General features: G+C 42.1%; 1 protein-coding gene across 1 annotated transcript; it reads left to right on the forward strand.

Annotated features, from left to right (window-relative positions):
* The first annotated feature begins 3,981 nt into the window (after positions 1 to 3,981).
* LOC138950476 (uncharacterized) lies at positions 3,982 to 15,773 on the forward strand. The gene is made up of 5 exons (XM_070322205.1): positions 3,982 to 4,009; positions 4,805 to 5,046; positions 7,462 to 7,701; positions 12,397 to 12,625; positions 13,156 to 15,773. The coding sequence occupies exons 1-5, from the start codon at positions 3,982 to 3,984 to the stop codon at positions 13,611 to 13,613; spliced, it is 1,197 nt and encodes a 398-aa protein (XP_070178306.1). The 3' UTR covers positions 13,614 to 15,773.
* The last annotated feature ends 621 nt before the right edge of the window (positions 15,774 to 16,394 follow it).

The following is a 16,394-nucleotide window of genomic DNA, read 5'->3' on the forward strand; positions in this document are numbered from 1 at the left end:
GGATTGTTCCCAAAATAGAAGACAACGACGTGAAGGGTTATTCGGCCAAGTCCAAAATAGAACATGTCCCTTCTTTTATGGGAATTAAGGAAAACACCAATACCAAAATACTTCCACTTTTGCGACGACGAGAGGCTGTCTTGAACGGACAATCTGATACTTCAAAGAAGCTGGACAACCATGCATATTAGGCAAGGTGCGGATTATTTACTAGTTTCATACGAAAGATGGCTAATGCTATAACCGACAGCATTAAGCTGGCGCAAATGTATACATTTTGTTTTTGGAAAACGCAAACTTCGTATGACAGCAATAACATGGGCAAAAGCTGGGTCACAACTATAAATGGCACAGCTAGTTTTGTTTTGTTCAGATGGGATGTTCTTGTACACTGAGACTAAGCATTCTGAAGTTGTAGCAAATGGTTAGACAGCAGGGTTGTGTTTGACTGTTTTTGAAAATGTATCTTACAGACTTGAAATGTGTTGCTTGAAAAATAGCATTAGCGAGTTTTTAAAAGAGTATGAAGTTTGTAAACTAGGCTTTTGCTTCCAGGTGAAATGAGGTCTTTTGTGATTTGTTGTCTTTTTTCTACTTAAATCTGATGCCGTTGTCGTTCCTAGTTGCAAAGTAGAGATATTCCATTTAAGTGGTGACGGTGGTAGCGGTTGGTTGGTAGTTTCTGTTTTTAGTATTGAAGCCCAAGTAGACAGTAAACGATAATAAAATGTTTCCCCCAACTTTAATCTAAATTCTAAAGTGTGATATAATCAAAATATCCAAAAGCATAATAGTCTGAGCTGCCATACTGCATAGCGTAAGCACACACCATCATGCAACAAACAACGTCACAGAAATTCTAGCAAGTCTAAGAGAATGCATGACAGTTCAATGACTCAGGAACTATTTATACACCCTGTCCGCAGAACTGGTTTCTCTCTGTGTCTTTCTTTCGTTCTTCTGATGTCAGAACTGTATAGCCTTTGTCTTTCTTCTCTTCTTTTCAAGCACTAGACGTCACTGCCAGCAAAATCTTGGAGTCCGCGAGAGATAAGATGGCAGCTGAGATGTCAAGTTCCAGGGGCTCAGGGAAGATTTCGGGCCCTCGACGCTGGCCCCCTTATCGATTTTCGGGGGATCCCGTATAAAAGACGAATCAAGGGAAACATTTGCGGTATTTGTCACACCTGTATTTGTGGTCACACCTGGGAGGAAGATGCTAAGGCTTGTGTTCTGCTTCGTCTGTGTTCTCTGTAAAGGTAAGAGAGAGCAGAATGGGGGAGGGGGGGGGGGGGGTTCGGTAATCGCTGTTAAGGTAAGAGGGAGTGGAATTTGGGAGAGGGGTATTAACAATTATTTACTGAAATTTTGATAATTTTCTAACATAGTTTCATTCTGTCCGATTCCTTACATTCTAGCCGATGACAAGTATGTGTTATGAATATACACCTTCCCTGTGAAAGGAAAGAAAAGCCTTCCACGCTTCTTGTACACTGTATCCATTCAGGTCAATTGTTTACACACACCAATATGACTTACTTATACCGGTCTGCATTGTTTATAGGGGACACGAAACCAACGTGTTTTTCAAGCTTTTATTCTCCGTTTGTGATTCTTGGCTTGGAGTTTAGCGAATGAGATCGTCTTGACAATAGAAAATCTACATACCACATTCTTAACATGATATGCAGGGCTTTCGCCTCATTTTTGTGTTTCGTTGTTATATGCAACAATCTGGCTGGTTTCAAAATAAATCTTGAATGAAGTATCAAAGAAGTGTGCTTTTTTTATTATTCTTTTTTTGATTTCTTTATTAATCTCCCCACTGATAGGTAGCCTGTTGAGAATTGTATACAACCACATTTTGCATTACTTTTTGTTTCTCAGAACTACTGTTAACAGATTCAAAACCTCCTAGTTTTGACTTGGACTTGCCCTAATTTCTTTTTTCTTTCTTTCTTTCTTTCGTTCTTTCTTTTTCCCCTTATTGTGTTCTAGTTCTCACTTGTCCGCGTTTAGCACGGACAAGCTCTTGATTGTAAACGAGTATTATTTACACGTGCGGTTGTATTTTGCAACATGACGCTATTGGTTTCAAACCATTAAAACAGTCATTCTCTATCCAAACGTGAAGACATTTTCAGGCAATAAAACCTGCTTTTGGTGAATGATACAAAGAGGCATCTGTGCCATGCATCCCGTGCTCCAAGAGTGCTGGGGCAAATTGCAGCCATGTGTTAAATATATATAAATTAACGCGTACAAGCAAACTATGTTTCATCAGAGTATCTTCACAGCTCTGGATGTTTTCCCAACCCGGATTTTAAACAGAAGGAAAACAATGATGATAAAAAAACCAAGAGAGATCTTTATACTCACCCAGACAATCACAGGACAAATTCGTCAAAAGTTTCGCTTTAGTTTTTTTAGATTCAGAAAGAATGACTTAAGCTTTCAAAAAAATATGTTTAAAGTGTACTTATTTCACAAGAGACATTTCTTATTCAACAATTCTTCTACTTAAACAGATTACACTACAATGACTATACAAATCGGTTTCTTTACTGTCAGCATTTTCGAAAGTTAGGGCTAAAAAAACACACCATAGGGCCTACTTTAGTAACATCACGAACACATTTGGCAGTGGCATAACTGTGCTAGTTGACTGATCGCTATATAAAGCTCCTGTTATTTTTTTCTTGGTCAGGCGTTGTGGCTCTGCATAATTATACTGTACTCTGCAGAGGGAAGCGTCTTTAAAATGCCAAGAATGCTGCTTGCAGATGGACAATCTAATAATGATAATAATGAGGATATTTATATGGCGCTAATCCTAAAAATGTTTTAAGCGCCTCACAAAAAAACAGACATAAATAAATTATTCTGTACACAATTCCAAATAAAAAAAATAATACACATCAAAACATACTTTACAAAGTTTTAACCCACATAATTTCAAGTCAAATAATGATATACATCGAAATAAATTAGTACAATGTACACAGTTTTTAATACACATACATGAATTTTAAAATACTTAGCACACAAGTAAATGATGATGTACACACTAATGATGATGTTCGCCGAACTGTTTGGATTAAAATATGCACACTATTATTGCATTACCCACTCGATTAAAGTTTGTTAGACTGTCGTTACCTTTAAATGAACCGCTTCAAGTTGTTTTCGGTACCCAAAATACACTGCGAATGTTTTCTACGAACTGTTATGCTTTGTTGTTCATTAACTATCAATGTCGATACTGTCCCCACCCCTCCCCCCACCCCCACCCCACGTGTGTGTGTGTGTGTGTGTGTGTGTGTGTGTGTGTGTGTGTGTGTGTGTGTGTGTGTGTGTGTATGTGTGTATGTGTGTGTGTGTGTGTGAGTGTGAGTGAGTGAGTGAGTGAGTGAGTGTGAGTGTGTGTATGTGTGTGTGTGTGTGTGAGTGAGTGTGTGTGTGTGTGTGTGTGTGTGTGTGTGTGTGTGTGTGTGTGTGTGTGTGTGTGTGTGTGTGTGTTACTGTCTGCCCGTTATTCCAGCATACTGTGCGCGCTGTCAACAGTTTTGTGTGTGTTTCACGATCTCTCTTCACTGTCAGCAGAAACCTTTGCTTCTTCCCAACACTGACCTGCAGTTTAAGGAAGTGTCGTCAATGTCACCGGAGTGGCACAGTGGTTAGAGCGCTTGCCTCTCACGAGGTCGTGGGTTCGAACCCCATCCTGGGCGAACACAAGTTAACCTATTTTTCCGCGCGCTCTCGAGTCCACCCAGCTGGAAATGGCCGGATATCTGACCCTATTCAGGGCCGGAGAAGGCAATGGTAGCAAGGGAGAGGAGTGGGCACCGCCCTCATAAGGCTGTCTCGATAGTAGCTTTCATCTCTAACATCTCGCTCCCCTTCATTCTGATAATCATCGGTCCACGCTATCGCTCATAAATGAGACCCGAAGGGAAGGAACTCATTTTACCTGAGTTCAGGATGGCTCCCCTTTACCTTACCGCCAATGGTAGATCAGAGGAGGAGCCTTTATTCTGATTAGTTATGTGCACTTGGGTGACTGTCCTTGGTGTGGTGGAAAGATTTAACAATTTCAGCCATCTTGCAACTCAACCCTCGAAGCCGGTTGAACCCTCGTGTAAAAGATAAATGTTTTTTCGATGACTTAATTTAAATGCGCTCATTAAAGGTTTTGCCTGGACTGACCGATTCGATTGTGGAGGTCTTAGAGGTTGAATCTTCTGCCTCAAAGAAAGTTAGAAAAAAACTTATTAATATCATTGTTGTTTATTTGGCTAAACAATCAAGATAAGATCATAAAAATTAATGGAACGTTTGATAAAATACAATACCTTGACAAACAATAGGATGTGCCTGTTAATGTTCCGCATTTCAGTTTCTTAAATGTTCCATTTGATAACCTACGGTAACTAGTCTGTTTTTAACATTGGTTTTGGAACGTTAGTAGTCTCACCTGTTTCAAATCTGTCATTTGATAAAGCTTCGGCAAAATATACAAATTTCAAATGGACGTCGTCATGGAATTTTGGCGTAACTCGTTTTAGACAGCCTTTCAGGAGAAGGCCAAAATGGATTATTTTGTATTATGAAATAGTGTTTATATTTAACAACCTTACCTGGTATGGATAGAAATATAAAATAATGTTACATCATTAATTGTCAATCGTATTTAAGAGAGCATTTCTCGTGGAAAAAGATTTAACTTAGTCTCAAGCACAAAAACATTAAAATCGCCAAGTATCAAATGTCCATGACATCAAAATATCAAATTCCTGTTCTTCAGCAAGCGTGGAGGGGGCGCTTGGAGGGCCAGGGGGAGGGGGTCGCATCCCCAACTACCTGTGGCCACTGGGCAACACGACAGTCCACCATGAGGTCATGCAAGGTCATGACGGGCACCTGCCCGAGGCCACACAGTGCTTCCTTTTCAAGCAGGGATACCCCGGGCTCCCTTACAACGCCATCACCTTGGGCAGTCCAGGGGCGTTTGTCGACTTTCACTTTGGTGGGGAGGTCAATTTTCAGGTAATTCAATTCAATTCAATTCAATTCAATTCAATTCAATTCAATTCAGCACAACTTTATTATCTGAGCGTAGGACGATTAGAATGTTTTGGGGTCTCGTATACACAAATAACATCACATAAAATGACACTCTCGAAACACATACAATTTACACATCAATACCCATATGACCCAAAGCACACACATCCATACCCGCACCATACGCATCGTATTATATGATGCAAGTTAATTGTGTGTCAGGCTAGGTTGATTTCTCTGCCAAGGCGTATATATCATGTATGTTATGTATGTTGGGTGTTTGTATTAAGTTGAATAATATTTGAAATCTTTATCAATTGTCTTGTCAGGGATAAAAATAGTTATTGTTTGTACGTCTGCTCAATTTCTTTTCCATGGCCGCTTAAAGATATGTCTTTTTGCATAATTTCTGACGTACGTTGTCATGCACTTACTGTTTGTCATATACCTGCCCATAAATGCTTTGACTCAAATTCACAATCCTAATTCAGGCACTGGATGGAAGATGGATTTCCCTGTAGATCTGCGACAAACTTTCATTCAATGTTGTAGGCAGAAGCTACCATCCAGTGCTTATCTTCTTTCAGGGCCTGTCTGTCAATGTCCTTGGTTTGAACAAAACTTAATTCAATGTTAACACCATCTATATATATATATATATATACGACTAGTGTCTGTCTGTCTGTCTGTCTGTCTGTCTGTCTGTTCGCGATGCACGGCCAAAGTTCTCGGTGGATCTTTTTCAAATTTGGACACCGTATTCAGCTACACCCCGGACACAACCTCATCGATGAGATATTTCAACACGTGCTCTCAGCGCGCAGCGCTGTGCGCGCTGAACCGATTTTGTTTTTTGTTTTTTTGTTTTGTTTGTTGTTGTCGGGATCCACTACCAGTAACTCTTCCTTATCTTCTCCAGTGTTTTCAGCCGCGATTATCTCCCTTCCTCCGTGTGGCGTCAATCCATATTCCCGTTACTACGTTACTATTTTTAGAAGGTCACTGCACGTTACTATTTTTAGAAGGTCTCCAGTGTTTTGCGCGTTTATCTCCTTTCCTTCGTGCGCCGGCGAAGCCGGCGTACACCCGGCAGAGCCGGGTCCCAGGCGCAGCCTGGTATTCGGCTCTACTTCTTCCCGGCGAAGCCGGTACCCGGCGAAGCGGGTAATCATCTAGTCTATATATCTATATATATATACGACTTGTGTCTGTCTGTGTGTGTGTGTGTGTGTGTGTACGTTCCTATCCATCAAACCGGGTTCACGGCTAGTTAACACTCAGTAAAAACTGGGTTCTTTTGAAAACTGGGTTCCTCAATCAGGGACCCACTTTTTTTAAGCATGACAAAGAGTGAAAATAAAAAAAATAAAAAAAATAAAAACGTCTTTTTTGACGGAAAGAATGTCATAACCATGTTCAAAATGACATTCTTTCCGTAAAAAAAAAATAAAAAAATAAAAACTTTTTTTTTTGACGGAAAGAATGTCATAACCATGTTCAAAATGACATTCTTTCCGTCCCCTATAGGCGACGAAATAGGTCAAATTTTGTGCCTTTTTTAGTGTAAAATTCGTCGATCCCGGAGCGAGTACTGCACCCAGTGCCGTTGTAGTGCAAGTGCACTACAAAGGCACTGCGCCCAGTGCCGTTGTAGTGCAAGTGCACTACAAACGCACTATCCGTTGTGTGATGTGAGGAACCCAGTTTGGCGGAAAGGAACGTATGTGTGTGTGTGTGTGTGTGTATGTGTGTATGTATGTGTGGGTGTGTGAGTGTGTGTGTGTGTCCGCGATGCACGCCCAAGGTTCTCGATGGATCTGTTTGAAATTTGGTGGCCATATTCAGCTACACCCCGGACACAACCTGCTCGATGAGATATTTCAACACGTGCTCTCAGCGCGCAGCGCTGAACCGATTTTAGTTTTTCTCTGGATCCATTCCCAGTAACTCTTCCTTATCTTCTCCAGTGTTTTCAGCGTTTATCTCCCTTCCTTCGTGTGGCGTCAATCCATATTCCTGTTTCTATTTTTAGAAGGTCACTGTCGACAACGCTTAATCCATATTCCCGTTATACTATTTTTACTCTTCTCCAGTGTTTTGCGCGTTTATCTCCCTTCCTTCGTGCGGTGCGCCGGCAAAGCCGGCGTGTCCCCGGCGCAGCCGGGTATTCGGCTCGACTTCTTCCCGGCGAAGCCGTACCCGGCAAAGCGGGTATTCATCTAGTGGTATATAAAACAATAACCGGCATTGAGGATCTGTACTCAAGCTTAATTCCAGGACCTTTCTGTCAATGTCCTTTGTTTAAAAAAAAAAGCTAATTCAGTTGTAATATCAAGACATAAACATTAGCTAGCAATGAGGATCTGTACTGAAGCAAAATAGTTATCTTATTTCCAGGATCTGTCACTGTCCTTCTACATCTACCCTGCAGGGGCCAACACGCAGGGCACGTTGCTAAGCTACAAGTGTCCCACGGGAAACGTCATCCGCCTGTCCGTCATGCAAGGCCTCTTCTTCGTGTCCTTCTGGGATGAGTACGGGGTCTCTGTGGGTATGACAGCCATCCCTGCCCTTCTCAGCGCTCAGACATGGAACCATGTGGTGCTTATTCGAGAGTTCGCCACGGGTAAAATTCAGGTAAGAGTTTTAATGTCTCGCTTGTGTGTGAATGTGTGTGTGTGTGTGTGTGTGTGTGTGTGTGTGTGTGTGTGTGTGTGTGTGTGTATGTGTGTGTGTGTGTGTGTGTATGTATGTGTGTGTGGGTGTGTGTGTGTGAGTCTGTGTGTCTGTTTCTGTGTGTGTGTGTGGGTGTGTGTGTGTGTGTCTGTGTGTGTCTGTGTGTGTCTGTGTGTGTCTGTGTCTGTGTCTGTGTGTGCTTGCGGGCGGGCGGGCGTGCGTGCGTGCGTGTGTCCGTGCGTACGTACGTGCGTGTGTGTACGTGTTTGTGTGTGTGTGTGTGAGTGTGTATGTATGTGTATGTGTGTGTGTGTGTGTGTGTGTGTGTGTGTGTGTGCGTGTGTGTGCGTGTGTATGTCTCTCTCTCTCTTTCTCTCTCTCTCTCTCTCTCTCTCTCTCTCTCTCTCTCTCTCTCTCTCTCTCTCTCTCTCTCTCTACCTCTCTCTCTCTCTCTCTACCTCCTTCTTTCCCTTAATTCTTCTTCTTCTGCTTCTTCCTCTATTTCTTCTTCATGTATGGTCATTTGACCTTTCTTATTTAAATAGGTAACGCTTATCTGGATGAGTGCAGCAAACTGTGTTAATGGAACACTATCCAGCAAGTATCAGTCACGTTCGCTTGAGCTCCAACAGACCAATGATCTGTGCAATGGAAAAATTATCAGATAGCCCCCAACTGCTTTTGTACCGGCAAATCTAATAGAAAAGCTGCCAGCGCCAGATTAAAGTTTCAGACCGTTGATAGCGCAGCCTGTGTGCCAGATTAGCTCAATTGTCTGCTAAACAGCAATAGCACGTGAAATTCGTACGTCAGGTTTTCTCTGTGTCGTGCTCAAGTGGGTTATTTTATGTGACCAGTATTGCATATGACTTTTGATCGCGTTTATTTGATCGATGAGCGGTATAGTTGTCTAAGGAATGAAGACACAACTTCGTAGAAAAAGTTGTGAGCATTGCATTCCATCTGTGTTCCAGAATATATTGATTCCGTAGCGATTATTATTTCACGAAAATGACCTTCACATTTCTGGCAGAGCAGGCTTTTTGGCATGAGGCAAGTCGACACCTTTCTTTGACAGCAGAAATATTACATTTCCAATGGCTGGTATTTATCTTCCTTCCAGACTTTTACGTTGGTTACCGGCACCCTAAAATACACATACAAAAATCCAACAGCCTGACTACTTTCTGTACAGCGTGGGGATGTTCTGTACAGCGTGGGGATGTTCTGTACAGCGTGGGGATGTGTCTCTCACTTAAAGTATCAGACTGGCTTGTGTTTCAGCCAGAAACTATGTTCAGCAAAATCCCAAATCTGCACTAAAGAAGCCAGGATGTTGATTTGTGGTATGTATCAAGGTGGAATGATGCTCTTATCCCGGGTCAAAGGCCTAAAAGACACACTCCTTCCCGTGTAAACAGTTGAGGCATTTTATTTATTTTTTTATTTTTTTTACATGGGATAAGATCACCCCACCACTTGGTTACATACCAAAAAGAAATAGCCTGGGTGCTGTCGAGGCACATCGGATTCTGTTTTAGAAATTAATTTCCGAAAGAAGCTTGTTGCTTTTTAGACACTGTCTTCATCACAGGAAGAAGTCGGGGTTTTGGTATGTGACCAAGTGGAGGGATGGTCTTATTCCATGTTGTTGACTGGTGGTATGTGACCAAGTGGAGGGATGGTCTTATCCCATGTTGTTGACTGGTGGTATGTGACCAAGTGGAGGGATGGTCTTATCCCATGTTGTTGACTGGTGGTATGTGACCAAGTGGAGGGATGGTCTTATCCCATGTTGACTGTTGGTATGTCGGGGCGGGGATATAGCTCAGTTGGTAGCGCGCTGGATTTGTATTCAGTTGGCCGCTGTCAGCGTGAGTTCGATCCCAGGTTTGGCGGAAATTTATTTCAGAGTCAACTTTGTGTGCAGACTCTCTTCGGTGTCCGAACTTCCCCCCCCCCCCCCCCCCCCCCCCCCCCCCCCCCCCGTGTACACTACATTGGGTGTGCACGTTAAAGATCCCACGATTGACAAAAGGGTCTTTCCTGGCAAAATTGCTTAGGCACAGTTAATAATTGTCTACCTATACCCGTGTGACTTGGAATAATAGGCCGTGAAAGGTAAATATGCGCCGAAATGGCTGCAATTACTGGCCGTATAAAATTTCATCTCACACGGCATCACTGCAGAGCGCCTAGAACTGTACCCACGGAATATGCGCGATATAAGCCTCATTGATTGATTGATTGAAGTGGAGGGATGGTCTTATTCCATGCAAAAGCCTGGCCAGATCTGTGATTGCCAGTCGAACAGTTTACACGGGAAGGAGTGTGCCTTTAACGAATATGTGGTGGCTCACGTGATCGTTTACAGTGGGAAGAAGGTGTCTGTGAAGAATTCGTAAAGGCCAATCTACACACAATAATAACCCGATCGCAGCAAACAAGCAAAAAGGGTACAATAGTTTCATTGTAATTCAAGTAGACAAACACATGAACAGCAATATGAAGCTTAGTCGCTTTACTCTGTTGTCCTTTTTGTTTTTACGTTTTGCTTTTTGTATTTACCTGTTGCATAATTTATCGTCCACGCCAAGAGAAGTCGATTCGACGACACAAAGGAGTCCCAACCACAAGCTGATTTATTCTCTGCTTAATGACAGTCATTCCCGTGTAAACAGTCCGGCTCATCATCATACAATTGTCCAGGGCCGAGGTGCACGAAGCAAAAGTGGGTGCCACCCAAACGGGTAAGAAAAAACCGCGGGGTTTTTTCCGTTCAAATCACAACAAATCTCAATTCTAACCAATCCCAACACCGCGGCTGGCTCCCGACCGGTTGGTAACTTGCTCGTGCATCTAAGGCCCAGGCTTCTGAATGGCATTAAGCCATGTCTTCACTTCTACACATTCCAAAAATCAACAACCTGGCTTTTTCCTGTGCAGTGTTGGGATTTAAAACAAAAAAAATGTCGAAGGCTGTAACCGATGTCAAAGAGCATCCTTCCACTTGGACACATACTAATAATCAATAGCGTGACTGCATTCTGTTCAAACTGGGCATTTTCTGTGTGATAAATTACTCAAACAGGTTGACATGCTTGTCGCTTAAAAAAACAATCCAACAACGAAAACAAAAATCTCATTTTACACTTTGGTCTGTGGACGTGTGAAAAGATGCTTTTATCTTATGTAAAAGCCTGGGCTGATATGTGGATCGAGGTTTACGTTATCGCTTACATTGGTATTGTTAAGAGCAATCATCCTTTGCGTTCTAACGAATATGTTTGGCCTGTGTCCACGATGAAGGCTGCTGTTATCATATATATTTAAAGCCCGGACACATCTGTGAAAGTTTACAGTAGGACCCCCCTTTTAAAACCCCAAAATTCAAGGCTCACTCCCTTTTATTGCCTTGTTTTCTCAGACTTTCTGTTACTTACCTCTGTAAATTTACCCCCGCTGTTAAGACCCCCTCCTTTTTAAGACCTGGTTTTCTAACAATGTTGGAGGTCTTAAAATAGGGGGTGGGGGGGGGGGTTCCCCTGTACACTATCGCTTACACAGCAAAACTTGTATCATTAAGAGCAATCTGCATTGCAGTTCTAATGGAGAGAAACTGTTTCTGCTTCGTCAAACATGTCAGCGTCACCATTGCTGTTCGGGGAGATTTGGCAAGATATCGATTTATTGATTTGATTATGGAGTGATTAAGTGTTGTGAATCAGAGGTGTATTTGAATGCTGAAGGAGTTGATCGTGTTTTGGTTAATTATTCATCTGTTTGGCATTAGGGGCGCTGCATTTTGTAGCAAGAGAAAAAACAGCAGATTGTGTCCGAGGAAAACTGCGATAAATATGCTAAAACGGATACAGTGCGCCTGCTTGTTCGCGTAGTGAATCTGCACGCACCAGGAAGTCTCTCTCTCTCTCTCTCTCTCTCTCTCTCTCTCTCTCTCTCTCTCTCTCTCTCTCTCTCTCTCTCCCTCCCTCCCTCCCTCCCTCCCCCTCCCTCTCTCTCTCTCTCTCTCTCTCTCTCTCTCTCTCTCTCTCTCCCTCCCTCCCTCCCTCCCTCCCTCCCTCCCTCCCTCCCTCTCCTCTCTCTCTCTCTCTCTCTCTCTCTCTCTCTCTCTCTCTCTCTCTCTCTCTCTCTCTCTCTCTCTCGTTCTGTTTTAATGTTCCTCTGTTTGGCCTAACATCTCGTTACATCAAAAATCGAAGTCCTCATTTAAGTCCGCAATTGTTGTATTCATGTCCACACGCACATATTGTTATATAGACATACCCGATCATATATGTTCAATTCAAATTCGTAAAGTATGCAGGAGAGTTAAACTTCATTTTAGAGAAAGGTATCCCCCCCCCCCCCCCCCCAAAAAAAAAGGCTTTACGGGTAAAACAGCATTCTTGAAATTCAAGTACTGTTCTTCAAATGCAACTTTATTCGCGAAAGGTTTGCTTCCTTTTCAAAAATGTTATACGAAAGAATTTTTCGATTACGAGAATATTCTGGAATTTCCAATACTGATCTTCAAATTAACTGTTGGTCACCACAAATGAGCTTAAAGGTTCCAAACAATGGCCGAAAGAACACACAGACGTTTTCTTTGAATTTTTAAAACTTCAAACTTACCCTCACTTTATCTTTTGTACACAGATTTATCATGATGGCGAAATGGTGGAAGATTTGGATGACGATTTCCCGAACGGGATCCAGTTGCCCACATCAGGGGCTATGAGACTGGGCAAAGGTCAAGGTGACGCTGATCCGGGCTTCAGGGGCCGCTACTCTTGCTTCCAGTTCTTCGACGCAGTTCTCACCCGTGACGACGTCAGAAATCTTCCTGCCAACTGCCTTCCCGATTCCTGGAACCTGAAGCCTGAAGGTAAGTGTACATGTGTCTGGATTCTCTGTGGGGTCATTCATTATGTTTGCTTTTCTGTCTCGATTAATTCGATTCCGTTATTTTGGAATTTGTGATAGAGTATTTCACAAGTTTAGTTGCTAGTTTTTAATTTTATTTTGTGATTTGACTTCGTTATTTCGTTGTTTTTTATTTTCTCAAATGATTATTCTACCATTTCATCAGGGTATATGACTTCACTTAATGGCCTGACTTTCTGTTGTCCTAATCGGAATAATTACAACTGGACTATATGTCTCGGACCTGGCACTGAATGCAATGACTTCGTTTCTCGTCGGCAAAAGTATCGGTCTTATATTACAGTTGCATTGCCTACTTCATGCTTGGATTTATATTGTTTTGGTTACATTCAATAAATACACATTATGCACTTGATCTTCGAAAGTTGAGAGTTCAGGTCTGGTCTTTTTTTGCCGTTTGCTGTCCAAAAACAAAACACAGATCGTTATCATTGTGTAACTTTACCTTTCGTCTGCTCTGCTTGTTTACAGTAACCCTTGAGACGCAAGAAGTCGACGGCGAGCAAAAGCAGTGCATCACAGACTACACCCCGCGAGTTCTCGCGGAACCCATCGACGTCCAGGTCAAGGCCGTTAAATGCGACGTCCTTGGCCTTCACTGCCTCACCGGAAGCGTGGCCTGGCAGACGGTCATGCGCAAACACAAATGGGTCGACAGCGGCAAGGCGGTGGCGTACTATCGCATGGTCGCCCGCGGGCGTCTGCCCACTGTTACAGAAGGGGATGAAGATCTTTTGGGTAAAGTCTCCGCATCCGATCGTCGCGTCTGCTCGCGGCTCTGTATGAGGATTGAAGGATGTTTGTCGTTTGCGTTCAACACTCGCTCTCCTTACGGAGTGGAGTGCTACCTGTATAGGTCCGTCCTGGATCCCACCGAGGCTAGCGAGGGCACCCGTTACTACGCCATGCGAGACGAGAACAACGGATGACGTTGAGGAGCACTGGCTAAGCTTTTGGCGCTTGGAGGTAGACTGGAACAGAGAGAAAGGGAGAGATCGAGGTGAGATGAATCCAGCTGAGGGAGGTCTGATTGGAGGGATCACAACAAAGAACTGACAATCCGAGAGAGTTGCATATTTAACATTAAATTTGACATTCACATCCAAGTTGAAACGAACATGCACTGGCACTGTGCAGCAGTAATTGAAACATAACGCAATTCAGGGGGGTTTTTGTGGGTGATATATTAACATCAAAACAAATACGGATAATTTAATACAAATGATGCTTAAATAAAGAGTGTGAAGTAACTAGTCCTAGAAAAATGCTTTAATCATTGCACTGATCTCTTTGAAAAGTTGTTATCAAGTAACAAAGGAATGTATACATAGTGGTATACTTCCTTAAAGATGACAAAATCTGTCCTCGGCATCACTTGTCAAACAACAACGAAGAAAAAAATGAAACACTGAGGACAATATATTTATGAAAAACGTAAGACTATCTTATGATACCAAACAAAACATCTAAAAAATGTGATGGAACTTTGAACAAGAATTGTTTTGCTGCGCCAAAGGCACCAAAGGAAAAATGAGGGTGTACGTATCACTTAAGCATAAAGAAATAATGTGAAAGAACTTACTAATGAGAATGCTCGAGTATTTGGTAAGGATTTCATTTTTAATATGTGTACGTTTTCTTACCCCCAAAATGTATATATATAACAATATAACTCTTTTTAAGTTAACTGCTGGACAGTACGTATTCTTGGATGTACTTATTTTCTTTAAAGGCACAGTAAGCCTCCCGTAAACCATCACAGATACTGTCAAGCTTTTACACACAGTACAAACACCCTTCCATTTGAACGCTCACCAAACGGGAACATCCTAGAGAGCAATTTTCAAAGAATTTATGTTTGCGTGGTTTACACAATGTAGTCGTCAGTTAGTAATTTGAATGCGACTCGCTGTGAGCTTATCTGCAATAGCACGTTATTAAGTACCTCTGACTATGCACGAAACAAACGGCTGTGGTTCACAAGAACTCTAGCGATGGCTTTTGACTGTTCAGAGGAACTGGCGACAGGTATAAACCGTCGTCTGCTACGAGAACCACGACCTTGCGTGACCCTGCTTCCGAGCTTTTCTTTTTTCAAGCTTTCAAAACTTCGAATTGTACTGATCTTGTCTTGATGAAAAAAGAATTCTTTTATGATTTAAGAATGTTTGTGTAACAAGCTGTCAATTTATTATTTAGATTTTAAACGTTAGGTCTAGCGCCAAAACGCACAACGGTCCGATTGTCTCTGACACAATCCTCAAAATTAATTCTTTGAAAATTGCTTGCTCTTTACGTAGGGCACCTAGGATGTTCCCGTTTGGTGAGCGTTCAAATGGAAGGGTGTTTGTACTGTGTGTAAAAGCCTGACAGTATCTGTGATGGTTTACGGGAGGCTTACTGTGCCTTTAACATAACGTACACAATCTGGTATACTCATCCCGAATTTGGTTTCGTCTCGTGTTTTTGCCTTTTTGATTAGATATTATTGCTTACGTTCATAAAAACTCTTTCGTCCCTTTAGTTTGTTTTCATGAGTTAGTGTTTGATGTGATGCTTTTCACAATGGGAATAATTACCAATACAGCAAGTCTTTTCAGGCTAAACTTCGCGTTGGACCAATGTCCTATCTTGAAATTTGTTAATGACATAAAGTTAATCAGTGTTGTTATACAATGGTAAACGCGTAGTTTAAATCCTTATGTGTACATTAACCTTCAATTTTGTGATAGTTATTTTGTTACTTTTATACACCAATCAAGTTGAGATCGTTTAACATTCCAAAGCTGTATCTTACACTTGATGCAATATGCTTAAATGCAAGGTTAATACACAACGATAACAAAATAATTGTGTTTTCTCCCCGACTTCGACTAATCTATCAGTTTCTTATATTGTATAGTCAATGACACGGTATACAATCCTGATTTTAACGTTCAACTATAACATTTTTATATAGTATATTTATCACGAAGGAACGATCGCCGGGATTAATGATTTAGTGTGTGATTTGTCTGACAATGGCAGGATTTTGTGGAACGTGTGTGACCACTGACCAAAAGGGTCAGAGTAAACTTAATATCACCTGGCGTTGTTGTTGTTTCATTTTTTCGTCTCGCGCTGTGTGTGTGTGTGTGTGTGCGTGTGTGTGTGTGTGTGTGTGTGTGTGTGTGTGTGTGTGTGTGTGTTTGTGTGTGTGTGTGTGTGTGTGTGTGTGTGTGTGTGTGTGTGTGTGTGTGTGTGTGTGTGTGTGTGTCTGTGTGTGTGTGTGTGTGTGTGTGTGTTAACAAGTAAAGTGTGTCTGTGTATGTGTATCTGTGTATGTGTCTGTCGCAGTGTCTGTCGCAGTGTCTGTCGCAGTGTATGTGCGTCTGTGTGTGTGTGTGTGTGTGTGTGTGTGTGTGTGTCTGTCTGTCTGTCTGTCTGTCTGTCTTAGTGTGTCTGTGTGTGTGCCAGTGTCCATGTCTGTCTGTCTGTCTGTGTTCTGGCGTCGAATGTTGCTATTGTTAGACAATGAATCCAACACTTTTCATTCACACTCTACACAGAGATCATTTCTCTTTTTGTCTAGTTTGTCATGGAGACTTAGTTGTTCAACGAGCCGGTCGGTCAGTCGTTTTGCAGTCACTACACAGATACACAAAAAAATAAAAAAATAAAAAATAGTTTCAAAGGAGTCTTCTGTTCTGTTTAGTTTAATTTTGTTTTGT

This window comes from Littorina saxatilis, linkage group LG1, assembly GCF_037325665.1.
Source record: "Littorina saxatilis isolate snail1 linkage group LG1, US_GU_Lsax_2.0, whole genome shotgun sequence".
NCBI classification, from domain to species: Eukaryota; Metazoa; Mollusca; class Gastropoda; order Littorinimorpha; family Littorinidae; genus Littorina; species Littorina saxatilis.